Consider the following 16407-nt stretch of genomic DNA (forward strand, 5'->3'; position numbering starts at 1 on the left):
CAGACTGACCCACCTAACCCCTGAGCTTCAATCAAACCCAGATTTAGAACCACTGCTTCAGTCTTCAATGCAACTTGAGGATGTTTTGAGAATGTGACAACTCCAGTATACGAAAACAACTCACACAAGCCTGGAGAAAAGTTAAAAAGTGAACAACTAACCCTACCCAGCTGTCCCACCACATATATTGCACACTTTTTTTTATTTTTTATTACTGGACTATATTTTTCCAAACAAGCATGCTATGATAGCACGATCACCGTAAGTAGGTCTGCTGATAACAATCATGCTGAAATGTCATACTGACTATCACACTGCACCATCAATATCTCCGTAATGACCTGGCTGATGGACTGTCAACATTGACTTTTTCCTCTCATATGGTCCAAAACGCTGTAAAGTAGTCAACAACACTGCTTTCTAAGTGTGTAAACGCGCCAAACATCTGCTTGAGCGTGGGAGGGAGGGGCACTTTGTTTCACCTAATTAGCCATGCACCACAGTAAAGGTCAGTGCAATCACTACGTAATCACCTGCAGCAAAAAGGGTTGCCCTCGTTTCATTTGATTGACATTTGGAGGTGATATTTTCTCGAAGAATGGCCAAAGTGGCCAAAAAGCGGAAATGGTGGGCGGCCATGTAAACATGTGCATGTATGACTGGGATGGGCTAAGGAGCATTAAGTGGGAGGTGCGGGGATGCTCAGTATCCCGCAACAGAAAGGTGGACGGCTATATAGTGAAGACAGCAGACAGAGCGGCATCCATAAGAGAGGACAAAAGATCCCACTCAGGGCATCAGCAGTAACTTTAAAAGAAAAAGAAAGTCACTTTAGGTATCCAGGATGCGAGCTCTCGTGGTTTTGCCTCTGCTGCTTTGTGCCGTGGCGTGGGTGGGCAGAACAAGTGCCGAGGTCAAAGCCGTGAAACTGTGTGGCCGAGAGTTCCTCAGAGCCGTCGTGTACACCTGCGGAGGATCCCGCTGGAGGAGGTTCCCCGCCGAGTCAAACATGGATGGTGAGATGACTGTTTAGTTATTTGTTTGTCCTGAAACAATGTCCACAGTTTTTGGTTGTTAAGATCAGATGAGTGAGAGAGAAAAAAAAGAGAGAGAGAGCAATGATGATGACATGTTGAATCGGTGAGACTAATACTGAGCTTTCTCTTAAAAAAAGAAAAAAGATAAAAGAAGAAAGAAAAAAGAAAAAAAGGAAAAAAATAGATCAGATGAGTGAAAAGTATAATAGTAGGGATGTTCGATAACACTTATTCCAGACCAATACCAACACCTGTGTACAGATACCACTAGTACTTTTCATACATAACATCCACAATGACAGATAATTTATCCCAAAATAGAACATAGATAATTGCCATTAATTTAATGCAATTTAAGGAAAAATTTTACATTTGGAGAATAATTATTTTTCTAATTTTCAAGACCCTGATCGTAACTTCCACAGGAGGGTGGCCGATACCGATATTGATTCCCGTCGCGAGTACCGATACCTAGAAATAAGGCCTGGAATCGTCCCAATGCAATACCTGATATCGGTACTCGCACATCCCTTTAGTATTTAGTAATGTTGTCAATCAATTTTTCCTGATTTTATTTATAAAGGCCAGGTCTGACCCAACACTTTATTTCATGTTTCTTGTTATTGATTGATTTAAAATAAATACATTTTATCAGAAAATGTGGATGAAACATTTTCTTCACTTTTTAAAGCTTTAAAAAATATATATATTTTTTTTATTGATTTATGTATGTATGTATTATTATTATTTTTTATTTTATTTTATTTTTACCAAATCCCTTAACATAAATTGAACAATATAATTTATATCTGGCTGTCACCATGACTTTTGGATTGAGAATTTAAGAATTTGTTGTTAAACGATATGTAAGATGCAGGTGCAATTGTGTATACTGTACAGTATGTAGTAACATGATTAGGTGATTATATGTTTATTTTATTTTCAGTCATCACGAACCTCTGATGGAAATCTGAGACAAACATGACTTATACACTGCCACATTGGTTGTCTGAAATTATTATTATTTTTTTTATAATGCCTTGACCAGATGCTTTATTAGATACAGCCGGACAACCTAGAGAGAATTCTGCCCTTATAAAAGCATGATTGCTTAGTTTCAATGAACACAATCATAATGTTGTGGAATCAGAATCAGATTTATTGACCAAGTATGTAAAAACACACAAAGAATTTGCCTTCACAGTCAAAACCCGTCCAAGAAACACGAAAAATGACAATAACCAACAGGGGGAGACATGGGAAGCCTTGTGGTTCGCTCACTAGCGCCCTGAGTTTCTTAGATGGAAAAAAAACTCAGACATGAGGTAGAAGAGCCCTGAAAAACCATGAAAAACACTTAACATGACATAAGAAAAATATTTTAAATGATCAATCAGCTCTCACTATTATCCGCCACACTTCTACACAACTGCAAACACAACTAAACAAGCTTCAGTCACTGCGATACTGACTGTGTCCTTGCGCCATAATCTAGCAATCTAGAATTTTCCATGCATGTGTGGGCAGACCAGGACATGATGTCTACATCATTAATCCACAGGAGCACACATATCAAGATTACAAGATCTCAGTCTCAAACTCAGTTAGTCTTATCAGTTGGAGTGATCACGAAGAGGAAAGGGATACTGAACAAGTCAAATTGCATAGCGGAAATCTGCATTGTCATTAGGGACGCTTTTAATGGGAACATCAATCAATTGAACAAGATGGTTCCACTCCATCTGTCAAGTATATAAATAAACATAATGCCACAGAATCCATTGTGATTTTTTTGTCCTTCATTGTGTATTGTTGATGCAGGTCTGTCCACAGGAGAGGAGAACAGTTTGGAAAGTTTGCAGAGCATCAAAAACCACCCGGGCTCAGACTTGACCAGGCGGGACATAAACAACATCCTGACAACAGTGTGCTGCCAGGTCGGCTGCAGGAAGAGCGACCTCACCTTCCTCTGCTGAGCTCAGCCACATCATCGTCGTCGTCTCTTCTCCAAGTGACCAAAAACGAATCAGCCTTGCCTTAATAGAATCCAAATGTAAATCAGAATGCTTAAAGACAACATGATCATCATATGAATTGCAATTGTCTTTTCCATGAAGTTATTTACAATTTTTTTTTGTTATTTTGGTGAAAATATTTCTGAGCACCTGTAATGTAATCATGGCACAATCACACCAATTAGTGATTGAGGTTAGAGAAAGTGAAGAATGCTGCATGTCTTTTTCGATCAGTTGAAAGCACTCACTGATAAGTAAGCAGGTTTGTAAACAGTCCATGCTTGTTTTTATTTAAATGGAGGAATATGCTTTTATTTCACTATTTTGTCAAATAAATTGCACAGGAGTCATATTCTTTGATGAGCATAAATTTCACTCCACAATGTATACAGTGAATGTGATCACTGGCACTGACCAATAAAATATATACTTCAATGACCTCTAACAGTGATGCTAGTGGTTAGTGCTTCTGTCTCAAAGTTATGGATTCAAATCTCAGCTAAATTTCCTGTATGGATTTTGCATGTTGTCTCCATTCGTGCTGCATATTTTACCAGGACTAAAAAAGTGATACGGCTACGGTACATCACCAGCAAAAACTTATAAACTAATCTATTAACAGCAAAAAACAAAGTGACAGACTCTCCAATTCAGTGTCTAATGTAGGTGGAACCATTTTCTGCATTAGCATGAAGAAAGAATATTTTATAAAATACAAAGATAATAATTACCATTTGAGCGGTACACTTTAGGTCAAAAGCATGGTGGAGACAGTTTGGAAATTATATAGGCCTTGTTATCATTTTTATACCACAAAAACCTGTTTTGAACAGGGTGTGTAGACTTTGTATGTTTATAATAGGCTCCAGCTCACCTGCGAATCTTGTGGACGAGCACTAAAGAAAATCGATGGAAGGACAACTTTGCCTTTTTTGTATCTTTCATGTACAAACCCAATTCCAAAAAAGATGGGACACTATACACCTTGTGAATAAAAACTGAATGCAATTATGTGTAAGTGCCAAATTTTTATATTTTATTCAGAATAGAACATAAAGAACAGTTCAAAAGTTTAAACTGAGAAAATGTTTCATTTTAAGGGAAAACTATGTTTATTTTAAATTCCATGTTGTCAACAAATCTAAAAAAAATTGGGACAAGGCCATTTTCACCACTGTGAGGCATCCCCCCTTCTTACAACAGTCTGCAAACGTCTGGGGATCGAGGAGGCAAGTTTCTCAAGTTTAGAAATAGGAATGCTGTCCCATTCTTGTCTAACACGCGTCTCTCTAACTGTTCAACTGTTTCCGGCTTTCTTTGTTGCACCTTCCCCTTTATGATGTGCTCTATAAGTGAAAGAAGTGGACCGCAGACTGGCCATTTCAATACCAGCATCCTTTTCCTACGCAGACATGATGTTGTAATTGGTGCTGCATGTGGTCTGGCATTATCATGTTGAGAAATGCAAGATCTTCTCTGAAAGTGATGATGCCAGGATGGGAGCATATTTTGTTCTCGAATCTGAATATACCTTTGTGCATTGACGATGCCTTTCCAGATGTGGAAGCTGCCCATGCCACACGCACTTATGCAACCCTATACCATCACAGATGCAGGCTTATAAACTGAGTGTTGATAACAACTTGGATTGTCCTTGTCCTCTTTAGTCAGTATGATATAGCGCCCCATTTTTCTACAAAGAACTTCGAATCGTGATTCGTCTGACAACAGGTTTCCACTTTGCCACACTCCATTTCTTCTTGGTCTGCTTTAGAAATGGCTTCTTCTTTGTACTGTCAAGTTTCATCTGGCAATGGCAGCTGGCACGGTGGATTGTGTTGACCCACAATGTTTTCTGGAAGTATTGCTGAGCCCTTTGTGTGATTTCCCTTACAGTAAGCATTCCTGTTTGCGGTGCAGTGCCGTTTAAGGGCCCGAAGATCATGGGCATCCAGTATGATTTTTTGGCCTTGACCCTTACACACAGAGATTGTTCCAGATTCTCTGAATCTTTAGATGATGTTATGCACTGTAGATGACGATTACGTCAACCTTTTTGCAATTTTTCGCTGGTAAACACCTTTCTGATGTTTTTCCACTATCTTTCTGCGCAACATTGGAGGAATTGGTGATTGTCTACCCATCTTTGCTTCTGAGAGACACTGTCACTCCGAGAAGCTCTTTTTATACTCCAATCAAGTTGCCAATGGACCTCATTAGAGATAACTGGTCTTCCAGCTGTTTTTTTAAAAATATTTTTTATAAGTGCAATTGACTTTTCCAGCCTCTTATTGCTACCTGTTCCAACTTTTTTTTTTGATTTGTTGGCACCATGACATTTACAATCAACATATTTTCCCCTTAAAATGATACCTTTTCTTAGTTTAAACTTTTGGCCTGTCATCTATGTTCTATTATGAACGAAATATTGAAATTTGGCACATGCACATAATTGCATTCAGAATTTGGATAGTGTCCCAACTTTTTTGGAATTGGGTTTGTATTATTCTTAAATTGAGTGCCCTAGAAATTTTATGTAACTGCCAAAGAATATTAAAATACAACATTTAAAGGAGCACATAACTGCAGCCCGCAGACTGGATTAGACTAATGTGGGGTGGCGGTGTTTGTTCTGGGCATTGGGTTCAAAAGTTGTGGTCAATAGATGTCCAAATAGAAATGAGTGGGATGCGTGCAGTATCACATATCCACAGCAGAGAGCGCACTCTCTATCTCCCGCCCCCTCTTGCAATTTTTTCATTTTATTGACGTCATAAAACGGCGCATCATTAAAAGCGACTGAGAAAATAGCTAGTTCTTAGGGTTCGAAAATCCACGTGGGCACTGGGCAGAATCAAATGTTTAAGTCCTCCCCCACGTTCAGCCAGTCTACTGAAATGATCACGTACAATACATATGTTGAAGAAATCCAAACACAATTCAATGGAGTTAGAACTTTTATTGGTTCTGGAAGGAAGCAAACTAAGTTTCCATATTAGCGTTGAGGCTGTACATGGTTTGATGTTAAAGCATTCTTACTCACAACACACACACAAAACTGTTCTTGTCAACAGTATTACAAGTGAGTGAGTACACAGCACAACATCATTTTAGAATTTTCTGAAGGTAAAGGTTGCCCTGCTTTTTTTTCTGCATGCTCTATAAGCAATGATGAATTACTGCAGGACACATTCACTACAGAGATGAGCCTCTGAACTGGGAAACAAAACGAAACACATGAACAAAAAAAATATTTATAAATAAACAAAAAATTCCAGCATACCCAATATTTAAACGACTGATAATTAATTTAGTGCAACCTGAAATTTAAACTTTTATATAAAATAATAGCAAAGCAATTACTTCAAGTGGTTGTTCTAAAGAAAAAAAACAACTTTGTTTTATTGCAAATAATAAATTTTAGTTTAGCCAGTCAGAATGTTTTGGATTTGAATCAACGACGTTGAAGGATTGTTTTGAGTCAAGCAATTAAAAACAATTATATTATTTAAATTTCGGCGCACTTGACATTAGTGTTTTGCTTCACTTAAAGAAATTAGTTGCAGGTTGCAGTATTTATTATTATTATTATTATTATTTTTACAGTCAAAGCTCAAATATTCAGTGTGACAGATTACTTATTTTGTGTTTGTTTAAAGTTCATCCAATGTTTATTTTTTTTCAGTGTGGAAAAGATTGTTCCATTTACATTTTAAAAGACTGAGCTGAGTGACAGAATGGATTTGGAACCAATGCATGATGGGGCAAGGTTGCTGTGATAGCTCTGATATTCACCAAAAGCTTCCTGTCATGTGTTTGTTCCCACTGGCAATTCAAAACAACAACAACATAGGGCACACTTATGTCAGGATAATTGCTGTGTTGCTCTAAACCCAGTTTATGATGCTTCTACAACACATCTTACAAGACCATGTTTGGGTGTATTTAACACAATATCGACATACAAGACAGTACCGTGGGCTTGGGCTACACCTCACATACACACTTCATGTTCAGAAGGCGTGTCAAAGAGCAATCGGGAAAATAGACATTATCGGCACAGTGTTCCCCCCACACAATAAACAATAAAATATTTTTCTGTTTATAGTCAGCATGAAAAATATTCCCCTTATTCTCATCCACAGAGGTTGGAGGACACAGTACACACACACACACACACACACACACACACACACACACACACACACACACACACACACACACGCACACACACGCACACACACACACACACACACACACAAAGCATTTTGGTCAACTTAACCTCCATCTCCAACCTCATGGTGTCATCTCACAGAGACCGTTACAATTATGTAAAATAAAGCTATGGATTCAAGCGGGGCGTGAGGACCAGGCTGGCGCCTGAAATGCAACTCGGGAAGTCACATTTGAATAGAGAAAGAAGTCAAGCAGCAAAGCATAGAGAAAGCTTGTAGTGTTAACAAGGGTCAAGCTACAGGAAAAGTGATAATGTTGATGAAAGGACTTCCCTTTATTTATTTTTTAATGTGTCTAGCTCAGCCTGAATTAATCCACTGTAGTGATGACAATATCTAACGGGAGTAGATTACTGATTGCCAGTTGGTGCAGACATAATGGATGTAATGGATCCATCATCCTCATCCAACCTCCAGCATGAACGTGAATTTGCATTTCAATGTGAACCCCCTTTCCCCTTAAGTCTACATGAACACTGCTTTCACACAGCAAAACACAGCATCCTGGATGATATTTATGGTTTTAAACTACCTGACCCCACCCGCCCATATATACATATACATATATAGCTCAAAACTTCTGTTGCACTTGAATTAAAAAATTATATCTGAAACAAATTCAAAAATTATACGTTATACTGTACACGTTACTCTACTACACAGATAACAAAAGGAGTTAAACTATTTTCAGGGTACTGAATTATGTGATACCGTTCAAAATCTAACCGTATACAGAATCACATTTTCTACAACAAATCATGTCATTAATGAAAAAAAAATAAAATAAAAATTGACGCCGTCATGTAATCTGGAGTTAACACTGCTGTCCTGGGAACAACAGAAAGGCTATGTAACAATACAAGGGAAACACCAAACGCCCTTTAAGATATATATTATTGATTTTAAATGACACTTTGTACATGTAAGGGAAAACACTTCTTTTAACGTCTTGACCAGCAGATTAGTTTATCATTGCAGCTGCCTACCAGCCCAAACATCTCTACGATTGGTCAGGCAGCCGCAGTGAAGTGTCACCACATTTTGACCAGAGGCACAGATTTCCCAAAGAAGGAAAGAGTCCAGGAGCGTACCACCAGCAATTCAGATGGAATGCAATAAATAAATATTAACACCATTGGGACAAATGTCATTATTAAATGACCTAAAATAGCTCCACAAAGCTAGTTTGACGTTTTACAATACTGCCGTTGTCCTGCGCTCTGACAAGGTGAATGAAGAATGCGGGTCTGTCCTCTGTGTCATCCGCCATCCCCTGGAGTTCATTTGTTCATCAGTGCTCTTCTTCAGTTAGTTGTCCGCCAGGTATTTCCCTAAAGGACAAAATAGTTTGTTTAACTCATGTGTTCATGGATTTTAAATCAGACATTCGTAGCTGGTTTATTATGGATGACCAGAACTGCCAAAAGTTAAAATAACTAACTAAATAAATACATGAATAAAAGTGAAAATAAAACTGATATAAAAAATATAATTCAAAAATGAAATGCAAAAAATAAATAGAAATATAAATAAAACAACTATATATATATATATATATATATATATATATATATCCATAAATAAATAAAAGTAAAAATAATTATTTTTTTTAAATGTAATTTATAATTTTCTTAATTTTTTTTAATAAATCTTAAAAAAACAATATTTTTTTTCCTTTTATTTATTTATGGATACATATTTTGTTGTTTTTATTTCCATTTATATTTATTTTTTGTATATCATTTTGAATTATATTTTTTATATCTGTTTTTATTTTCACTTTTATTCATGTATTTATTTATTGGGTCATGTATTTATTATTAATTTTGGCAGTTTTGGTCCTCCACAGTTGATCATTGTCTTTCAAACCGTTTTAACCAAATAGTAACACTGTATAACAGCTTGACGATTTCACACTCACCAGCAGCGAACCGCTTCTTGACAAGTGAGAAGCGATAGCCGGGCCCAGCCAGTTCAATGTCACAGCCTGACAGTGTACTGCCTTCACTAGTGAATTGCACGGCCAGTGGAGCTGGTTTAGTTGGGCCTTCTGTTAGCTGGAAGCGGGCTAACAAAGAGCCCACACCTACAGGAAAATGCAGAACACAAGCTGGCGGTCAGTACATCATGGAAAATCATTAAGAATAAGGAGGTGATTTCAGATATTATAGAGATTTTTTTTCTCCTGATGAGCTGACTGCATCTTGAGAAGAGGTGGCTTTATGCTATCTTACTTCGAGCAGATAATAAGGAAGCACTGATGAGAAATTACAAAGTGAGACAATTTACAAAATATTTTTCCTTTTTTCTTTCTATTTATCATAATAAAAATAACCAATACAAGCAAACAAAATAGATTTAATAGGAGAGTGTAAAAATGACATAAGATGATATTTCATGATTTATTTAATATAATTACTGAACTTTGGCATCCCATGGGCAGGGATTTTATTCATCATCTCTTCAGATGTATTGCAGCAAGCCATTTGAGGCCCTCCTCTGTCAGTTTTTAGCAAAACTCAGCACCAACTAAAAATAGCATTTGGCACAGGCTAGCGCTAGCCCATGTCATCACTACAGGGGAGGTGACGCTCATGATAAACTACTACAAAAACAAATAATACATTGGTTTTGGATAGTGTTGGTGCAATGATTCATAAAAACTACATACTGAAATAGTTCATTAATTAAACTAATTCAGTTACAGAAGAAAATAGTGTTAGTTGTCCCACTTCCTGCTAGGTGTCAAGGTCCGATTGTAAAATATCTTTACAATAGCCTTTTTATGTGACCATTCATGACTGGAAACATCTTCTAATTAGTAGATGAACGCCTTAGCTGTTCACAATGGGTACTCCTGCAAGCCTCTGGCCAATAGTTTTCTGACTGGATTTGGGTTCAAGTTCCCTACCTTCTGTCTGCGGATGTGACGCCATGTGCGCATTGTCTATGTGAAGATGGGTGTATGCAGTTAAATTTTTTCGTCAAACGGGTGGTAGTAGCGATTCAAAATGAAATTTTCTACATTTCGTAGCTTTAAGAGGAAGTCAACTAACTATCTAACGATCAGCTAATCATCAAACTCTGCATCACGCCTTATAACAATCCTCAGCTGTGTTGGCTGAGAGAGACACGGAAAACAGGCTGGATAGGGGTACTCGAGGACCGGGGTTGAGAACCAGTGCCATAGAACATATTACTGTATTGCAATGAACATTTTTGGGTTGACTTTGCCTTTAATGATCCTAATCAAGTAAACGTGCCTTTAAATATTGCCAAATAACTGCAGATTGCTCCTGTTTTGGTAATGAATGTGAAGATGTGATGATGTTAATGCCCAATGCAGGGGTGGATCTTTTCCTGTGGGATATTTGCCTAGAGCAAAAAGACCCCATAGTAAAAGAACAAGGAAAGACAATACATTAGATAGAGTCGTGCCTACAGCTCACTTCTTTCGTTTTGACAATAGTGTTCTGAGATATGAGCACATAGACTCATATCTCAAGGCACCAATGCATATACAATAACAATTTGCTTAGAGTATCTTTACCAACAGCGATGGATTGGTTTTAGTGTGTTTAATAAATTGAAGATTATTAAAGTGGCCCTTGCAACCTTTGTTTTTCTATACACGGCCCGCGTTGAAAAATGTTTGGACACCCAGTTATGTATATAATTATTTATCGATTCAATAATTAAAATAAAAATTAAATATATTACAAATCAAAGCATATTATGTCGTCCAATGTTTAAAAGTCAGACATCTCTGCAAAACTAGATTCATCACAGGCTACGAAGAATATTTAAAGGTACAGACCTCCATTTTCTGATTTTTGCGAGATGTCTGGAATCTTCCATAGGATTCTTTGCTGCTCTGCGTTCCTGTTAGGACAAGGTGGCATTAGTTCGGTAAAGCATATTAATGTTCTATCAGTTTGTTTATTTGTTTGGTGCTGCACTGGTTTGAAAACAACAACACATAGAGCAATTATATATTTACCATGCAGCTGGAGGTAACACAGCTTGAAGTTTGGAAACGGCGCCATCAACTGGGACCAGAAACTGGACATTGTTAAGCGCCATCGGCGTTGACATGGCCTCGCCGTTGTATTTGTAGTCTATCCTCAGGTCTGTGCTGGTGGGTTCACACCGCCAGCTCACGGCCAAATTCATGGGAGTGGACACAGGACCCTGCACTGACACCTGGAAAACAAAAACACAATATTTGCTTATATTTTTGCATTTTTATTTTCAGTACAACATAACAATCATTGTTTTTTCTGTTGGTTTCATGTTTGTTGTATTTTGCCAGCTCACCTGATACTTCAGCATGTCCACATTATAGTATGTTGCCTGCGGCTTCTGTTCAGATACCTTCTTTAGATGGGATATCAGGTTTGGCATGTTCACCCAGAAGTCCTTGGCATCAGCCTTGGCTTGCGTGGCGGTATCGCTGGTGAAGATGCACAAACAAACAACTTCTCAAACTAATCTTTAAGACTAACACTCTGGCTTTGGGCGGAGTTTAACACACTTCAGCAGTGGAGTTACATGCAGAAATAATCAAGAAACATAATTATTTACAATTCCTCAAAAGGGAAAACATTTTATGCTGTTACGGACCATGTAGCAAGACGGACAGAGGGTGAAAAATACAAAAAAAAAAATCAATCAAATAATCTCTGGTAGTATTTAAAATAACAAGCATAACAGAGACTTCATGATTATAAAAGGCAAAATGTGTCATGCTTTTTATTCTACATGCTCATTAAGATGTTTTGAGACACAACTACAAAAATGACGGTCGATCGTCAAGTTTACTGAGCCTTCATCGACATGTAAGGGGATTCGGATTCAGCTTCATCTTGATGTTTGATATAATTCCGGCGTGTACAACAGTGTCATTACCAGCAGAGCAGCTGGGGGTTAGGCAGCACATGCTCCAGTCGATTGTAGTTGGTTATGCTGAAGGTTAGCACAGCGGGGGACGGGTTATTGGCAAAGTGCCGAGTGATTCCCGCTGGAAACGACAAAACCATCTCACCTATGATCTTCACAACACATCTGAGGGAGAGACGAGGGAGAGTTCATGAAAAAGTGCACCAGAAAGTGAAAAGACAATAAAAAACAGTACAAGACAGTACGAGTTCAAAGCAGGAACTGGAATACGTAATTACTGCAACAACTAGGGTTGGGAATCTCTGGCACGAGGCTGACTCGATACACAGATTGCGATTCTATTCTATTCTATTCTAACTCATTTGCATCCAAAGACGTATAAAGGCGGCAGCAGAGTACAAGAAATCAACCAGGGCCATGTTGCCAAAAGGCTTTTTCCCCCCACTGTTTTAAACAGAGTTGTGAATAATGATGTAACTTAGCTATATTCTAATGCTAATTGCTGCAAAACGGAAACAGGTAGAAACACTTTTTTTTCCTGATGAAAGAAGAACACAACATTCTGTGGGCCTTGCAAAATCAGTCAAAATCCAGTAAAACAGCCGGGAGCGAAGGGGGTTGCTTCGGTGAAAATGGCTGGGAGTGAATGAGTTAAAAAACAATATGGTTCGATAAGATTAGGTTCAGTATGGGAACAATACGATTCAATGCCAAATATGCATTGTAAATGGGAAGATTGGCAGTGCATGAGCATTTGTTAGGCACGTGCAGACATTTTGTAGGGCAGGTGTTTAATCCAAAAGCCACGACTTCTACGTCCGTCCCAAAACTGTGATCAATCCTCACCAAATGTATGTGCACATCTGTACTTATGCCCAAACTATACTAAATATTACAGCAAAAGTCACAATATTTGTATATTTAGGGAGGCACTTCCGAACATTGCCTACGCCACAGGCAACGGCTTACAACGTGAATAAAGTACAAAATATTGTGACTGTAATTCTAATATTTTCAAAGTATGATTTGGGCATAAGTAGGGATGTGCATACAGAGGAAGATCAATCACATGTTCGGGACGGACATAGCTTATATCTTTTTATAGAAGTCGGACTGTGTCTTCTTTTTTTCTCGAAGGAGATGAACATGAAACCTGATGATTTGGAATGCTATCTGAATGTGCATATCTAATGTACCGTATTAAAACTAAAATTCAAATATTTACAAACAATTATTTGTTTGTTTGTTTATTTACACAATCTTAAAAAATACAAATATGGAATCAAAAAAACAAAAACAAAATAAATACAACATGTGAAAGTGAGGTAGAAACCCATTACAGGCTTATCAAGGACCTCACCTAAGAATATTAATAAACTAACATTTTAATAACAAAAATTTATTACCAATGCTGTATATAGCCTCAACAAACATATCTTCAACATAACTGAATAATCACTTTAGCAAAAATAATTCCATAGCAGCACACATTAAATACTGTATAGAGACATAGAGTTGGTTTATAATTGTGAATTTGTATTCCATAATTGCACTATTTAAGTATTTAAATACAATTAAGTATTTAAATATGACACACTCAAACACAATATATTTATTTCAGTGTGTTGATAAAATAAAAAAACAATGTAATCCCTAAATTAATTCACAAAATAGGCTACAGTACCCCGTTGAATGTAAATAAATTAAAATAGAGAACTAATTGGCTACTAAATCATGTTACACACTACAGAGTGTACGGCAGTGCGAGCCATGCACACTTGTTTATGCAGATTGGCACGGACGCACTTGCCGTGCGCTATTCCCTACAAACGCTCCCTGCTGCCTCTTTTGTTTTTGTGCCAATGCCGTGCTCTGGGCAATACAGCACGTGACGATCGGGTGGGGTCTTCTCGGTTTCAGGCTTGTAATGTAGCTACATGTCTAGTGCAAGAATTTGTCCACTATTCTGACAGGGCGACTGTCTTAAAGGACAAAAAAAAAAGTGTAGTTTGAGCTCGGCCTAAGGCTTATTATGGGACATGGCAATCTTTGCTTTGATACACTATTTATTATTTTGTAGGCATTCACAGCAATAGTTACATGTTTCGGCAGTTGTACTTGTTGTGTTGCACTTTGTTGTAAAAATGTAAATAAAATGAATTTAAAAAAGCACTTAAATGCACTCAGTGTTTTGTGCGAGAACATTTAAATTGAAACATTTTCAGCAGCCAATAATAGACTAGTCAGTTATAGGCCTATAGCTTATTCATGAGGCTGTCAAGTAACACAAATAACAAAAATGTATTTTAGAATGAGCTCCAATGCCTTGACTTTAGTTAGGCAAATATACAGTTGTAGCCATAAATGCAATGCTATTATAAATTGTCATAATAACTTTTTGCGGTGCTTCAGCCAAAAATGTTCATTTCTGTGTTACTAATAATTTCTCCAAATAATTAGGAAAAGAATACAACACTTTTTTTTCTGTAAACCTTTCAGTGATCACTTCTACAACATAAAAAGAAAATCACAATCACAAAAATGTCTCATCACTGGTGAGCTATTTGTAGAACAGGCACGCAAAGGTCCTTGGGGGCACCACGATTGTGACCCCTGATATAAACGTTAATAATAAAGAGCCAAATTCTATAAAATAACATTCTTACAGTATTTTCAAACATGTAAAAGGTCAGTTATCTCCGAGTGTTGTTGTTTTGCTTTATTCACATACTGCCCAACTACTATTTTTGGTTGTAACCAAAACGTTACATTGCGCAGCACAGTGCGAGCCTTTTCAAACTGCATTGCCTCACACAACAGATTCCTAGCACGCAGTAGCCAGAAGGAATATTTGGTTCTATTGGTTTATCATTCCCAACCTTAGCAACAACACATCGTTTTCTTAGTAATTCTTAGCTGTATCTTGTGAACTCTTTTTTTTTTTTATTGACCCGAAACAGTGAATGCTAAAGCACATACAGTAAAAAGCTTTTGGTTGACCTACTTGCCGGGGTCGGCCCCTTTAAAGAAGGCATTGACTGTCTCAGTGAATGCAGCAGCCACAGGGAGTGTGTCCTGAGCCCCCATGGTGAGAGGACTCGGCCCTCTGGAGCAGCCTAATATAACATACATACATGTATTAATACACAAATAATTAACATACATATACAGCATTTGTACTTTTACTTAATTTTACATAGCGCATTTCTTAAAAATTAGCTTTTGCGGCAAATTAATTACTGAAAAACCAAGCCAAATATGTGTGGATAATATAAATAACAAAATATTAAAGTGCAAGTAAGGACAAAACATTAAAAGGTGAAGTCAACCCAAAAATGTCCTTTACAATAATATGTTCTATGCAGCCCCACTAGTTTGAACACGATATTCTGTAGAATATGAACTAAGCATAAAATCCACTGATTTTTTATCCATCTCAGAGGGCGGCCATTTTGACACCTACTGTTGACTGAAAATGGCATCACAGTTGCTCAGGGCTCTAGTAACGACCAATCATGGTGCACCTATTTCCTAAGTTTGGTAATGTGACGTTCGCAAGCTGAGCCGTGATTGGTCGTTACCCGAGTCTTGAGCAAAATGGCAGTTCCCTAAGATGGATAAAAATTGGTGGATTTTGCTGTTTTATTAACTCATTCACTGCCATTGACAGCTATAGACGTCAAAAATGAATTTGAACTATTTCTATTAGTTTAAAATGTTTCCCACTTTTGTTAACAAGAATATAAAAACCTAGAAAAAAAATGTATTGTACATATTGAACAGATATAAAATTTGTAATTAATCTTGACTTAACTATTGAAGTCCTGTGATTAATGACAATAAAAAAATGTAATCACCTGGCGCGATAAAAAGTAAAGAAAAGATTATTAAGAATTAGGGGTGTCAGGCGATTACAATTTTTAATTGTAATTAATTGCATGACTTCACTAGTTAACTCACGAATAATCAAACATTTTATATCTATTCTAAATGTACAATACATTTTTCCCCTAGGTTTTCATACTCTTGTTTACAAAAGTGAAAAAAAAGTTTAACTAATAGAAATTGTTAAAATGAATTTTTGACATCTATAACAGTCAATGGCAGTGAATGAGTTAAATTTCCACAAATACAATATTAACCAGAATGCCATGTTTAGACTCTTGAGGGCCATACTAAATATTTTTGTAAAGAAATTTTGGGTTGATGTACCCTTTAAAA

At 37.1% G+C, this 16407-nt stretch overlaps 2 protein-coding genes across 7 annotated transcripts in view; one reads left to right on the forward strand and one right to left on the reverse strand.

Moving 5' to 3' along the window:
- The first annotated feature begins 577 nt into the window (after positions 1-577).
- Positions 578-3679, forward strand: insl5a (insulin-like 5a). Its single transcript, XM_077584640.1, has 2 exons — positions 578-1016; positions 2859-3679. Exons 1-2 carry the CDS (start codon positions 845-847, stop codon positions 3011-3013), a joined length of 327 nt encoding a protein of 108 aa, XP_077440766.1. The 5' UTR covers positions 578-844; the 3' UTR covers positions 3014-3679.
- Positions 3680-5996: 2317 nt separating this feature from the next.
- Positions 5997-16407, reverse strand: part of sgip1a (SH3GL interacting endocytic adaptor 1a) — a 53636-nt gene continuing 43225 nt past the window's right edge. For all 6 annotated transcript variants that reach the window (XM_077583342.1, XM_077583343.1, XM_077583345.1 and 3 more), the window contains 7 exons: positions 15191-15302; positions 12196-12351; positions 11605-11740; positions 11288-11490; positions 11105-11169; positions 9209-9373; positions 5997-8618 (listed from right to left, as the gene is read on the reverse strand). In XM_077583342.1, the coding sequence (XP_077439468.1) occupies positions 8596-8618; positions 9209-9373; positions 11105-11169; positions 11288-11490; positions 11605-11740; positions 12196-12351; positions 15191-15302 (860 nt within the window). In that variant the 3' untranslated portion in view covers positions 5997-8595. The remainder of the gene's footprint in view (positions 8619-9208; positions 9374-11104; positions 11170-11287; positions 11491-11604; positions 11741-12195; positions 12352-15190; positions 15303-16407) is intronic.

The sequence above is a fragment of the Vanacampus margaritifer genome, chromosome 13 (genome assembly GCF_051991255.1).
Source record: "Vanacampus margaritifer isolate UIUO_Vmar chromosome 13, RoL_Vmar_1.0, whole genome shotgun sequence".
Taxonomy (NCBI): domain Eukaryota; kingdom Metazoa; phylum Chordata; class Actinopteri; order Syngnathiformes; family Syngnathidae; genus Vanacampus; species Vanacampus margaritifer.

Bases quoted from the DNA above. Each gene is read 5' to 3' on its own strand.
- insl5a (XM_077584640.1), top strand. From the start codon at position 845: ATGCGAGCTCTCGTGGTTTTGCCTCTGCTGCTTTGTGCCGTGGCGTGG. The intron at 1,017-2,858 runs GTGAGATGACTG...TTGTTGATGCAG, and splicing joins CGCCGAGTCAAACATGGATG to GTCTGTCCACAGGAGAGGAG.